General features: G+C 46.1%; 1 protein-coding gene across 1 annotated transcript in view; it reads left to right on the top strand.

The window, feature by feature from the left end:
* LOC119592434 (alpha-1-inhibitor 3-like) overlaps positions 1-460 on the top strand; it is a 14,695-nt gene that overhangs the window by 9,024 nt on the left and 5,211 nt on the right. The window contains exon 14 of the mRNA XM_037941258.1: positions 281-414. Coding sequence (XP_037797186.1) covers positions 281-414 — 134 coding nt within the window. The remainder of the gene's footprint in view (positions 1-280; positions 415-460) is intronic.

The raw sequence follows: 460 nt of genomic DNA, 5'->3' as shown, positions 1-460 counted from the left end.
GAGCTTTATGAAAATTTGGTGGTAGAGAGGGAGGGGGGGGGGAGTTTTGGTAATGGGTGCCAGGGGGGGGGGGTGGCTGGGTGTATAGAGTGGAAATATGTGATTATATGTGTTTACATCTTAATATGAGCACCTATGAGCGTACAACGAACACCTGACTTCCGAAATAAATAAATACCCATAAAGAAAAATCAAATACCAAAGGGCCCTTAACCCCCCCCCCCCTCTAAATAAAAGATCTTATAAATGAACAAAAGTACAATATTAACATTCCTTTCAGGCTACCAGCGGCAGTTGCTATACCGACGTAGCAATGGTTCCTACAGCGCCTTCGGGAATGCAGATGACTCAGGCTCCACTTGGCTCACGGCCTTCGTCCTTAGGTCCTTCGCGCAGGCTAAGGAATTCATATCAGTGAGTATCAGTGAAGGAACTACGTCAGCTGCAGTTCGCTTAAATG

Source organism: Penaeus monodon, chromosome 30, assembly GCF_015228065.2.
Source record: "Penaeus monodon isolate SGIC_2016 chromosome 30, NSTDA_Pmon_1, whole genome shotgun sequence".
NCBI classification, from domain to species: Eukaryota; Metazoa; Arthropoda; class Malacostraca; order Decapoda; family Penaeidae; genus Penaeus; species Penaeus monodon.
This window is presented reverse-complemented; position numbering and strand designations above follow the sequence as displayed.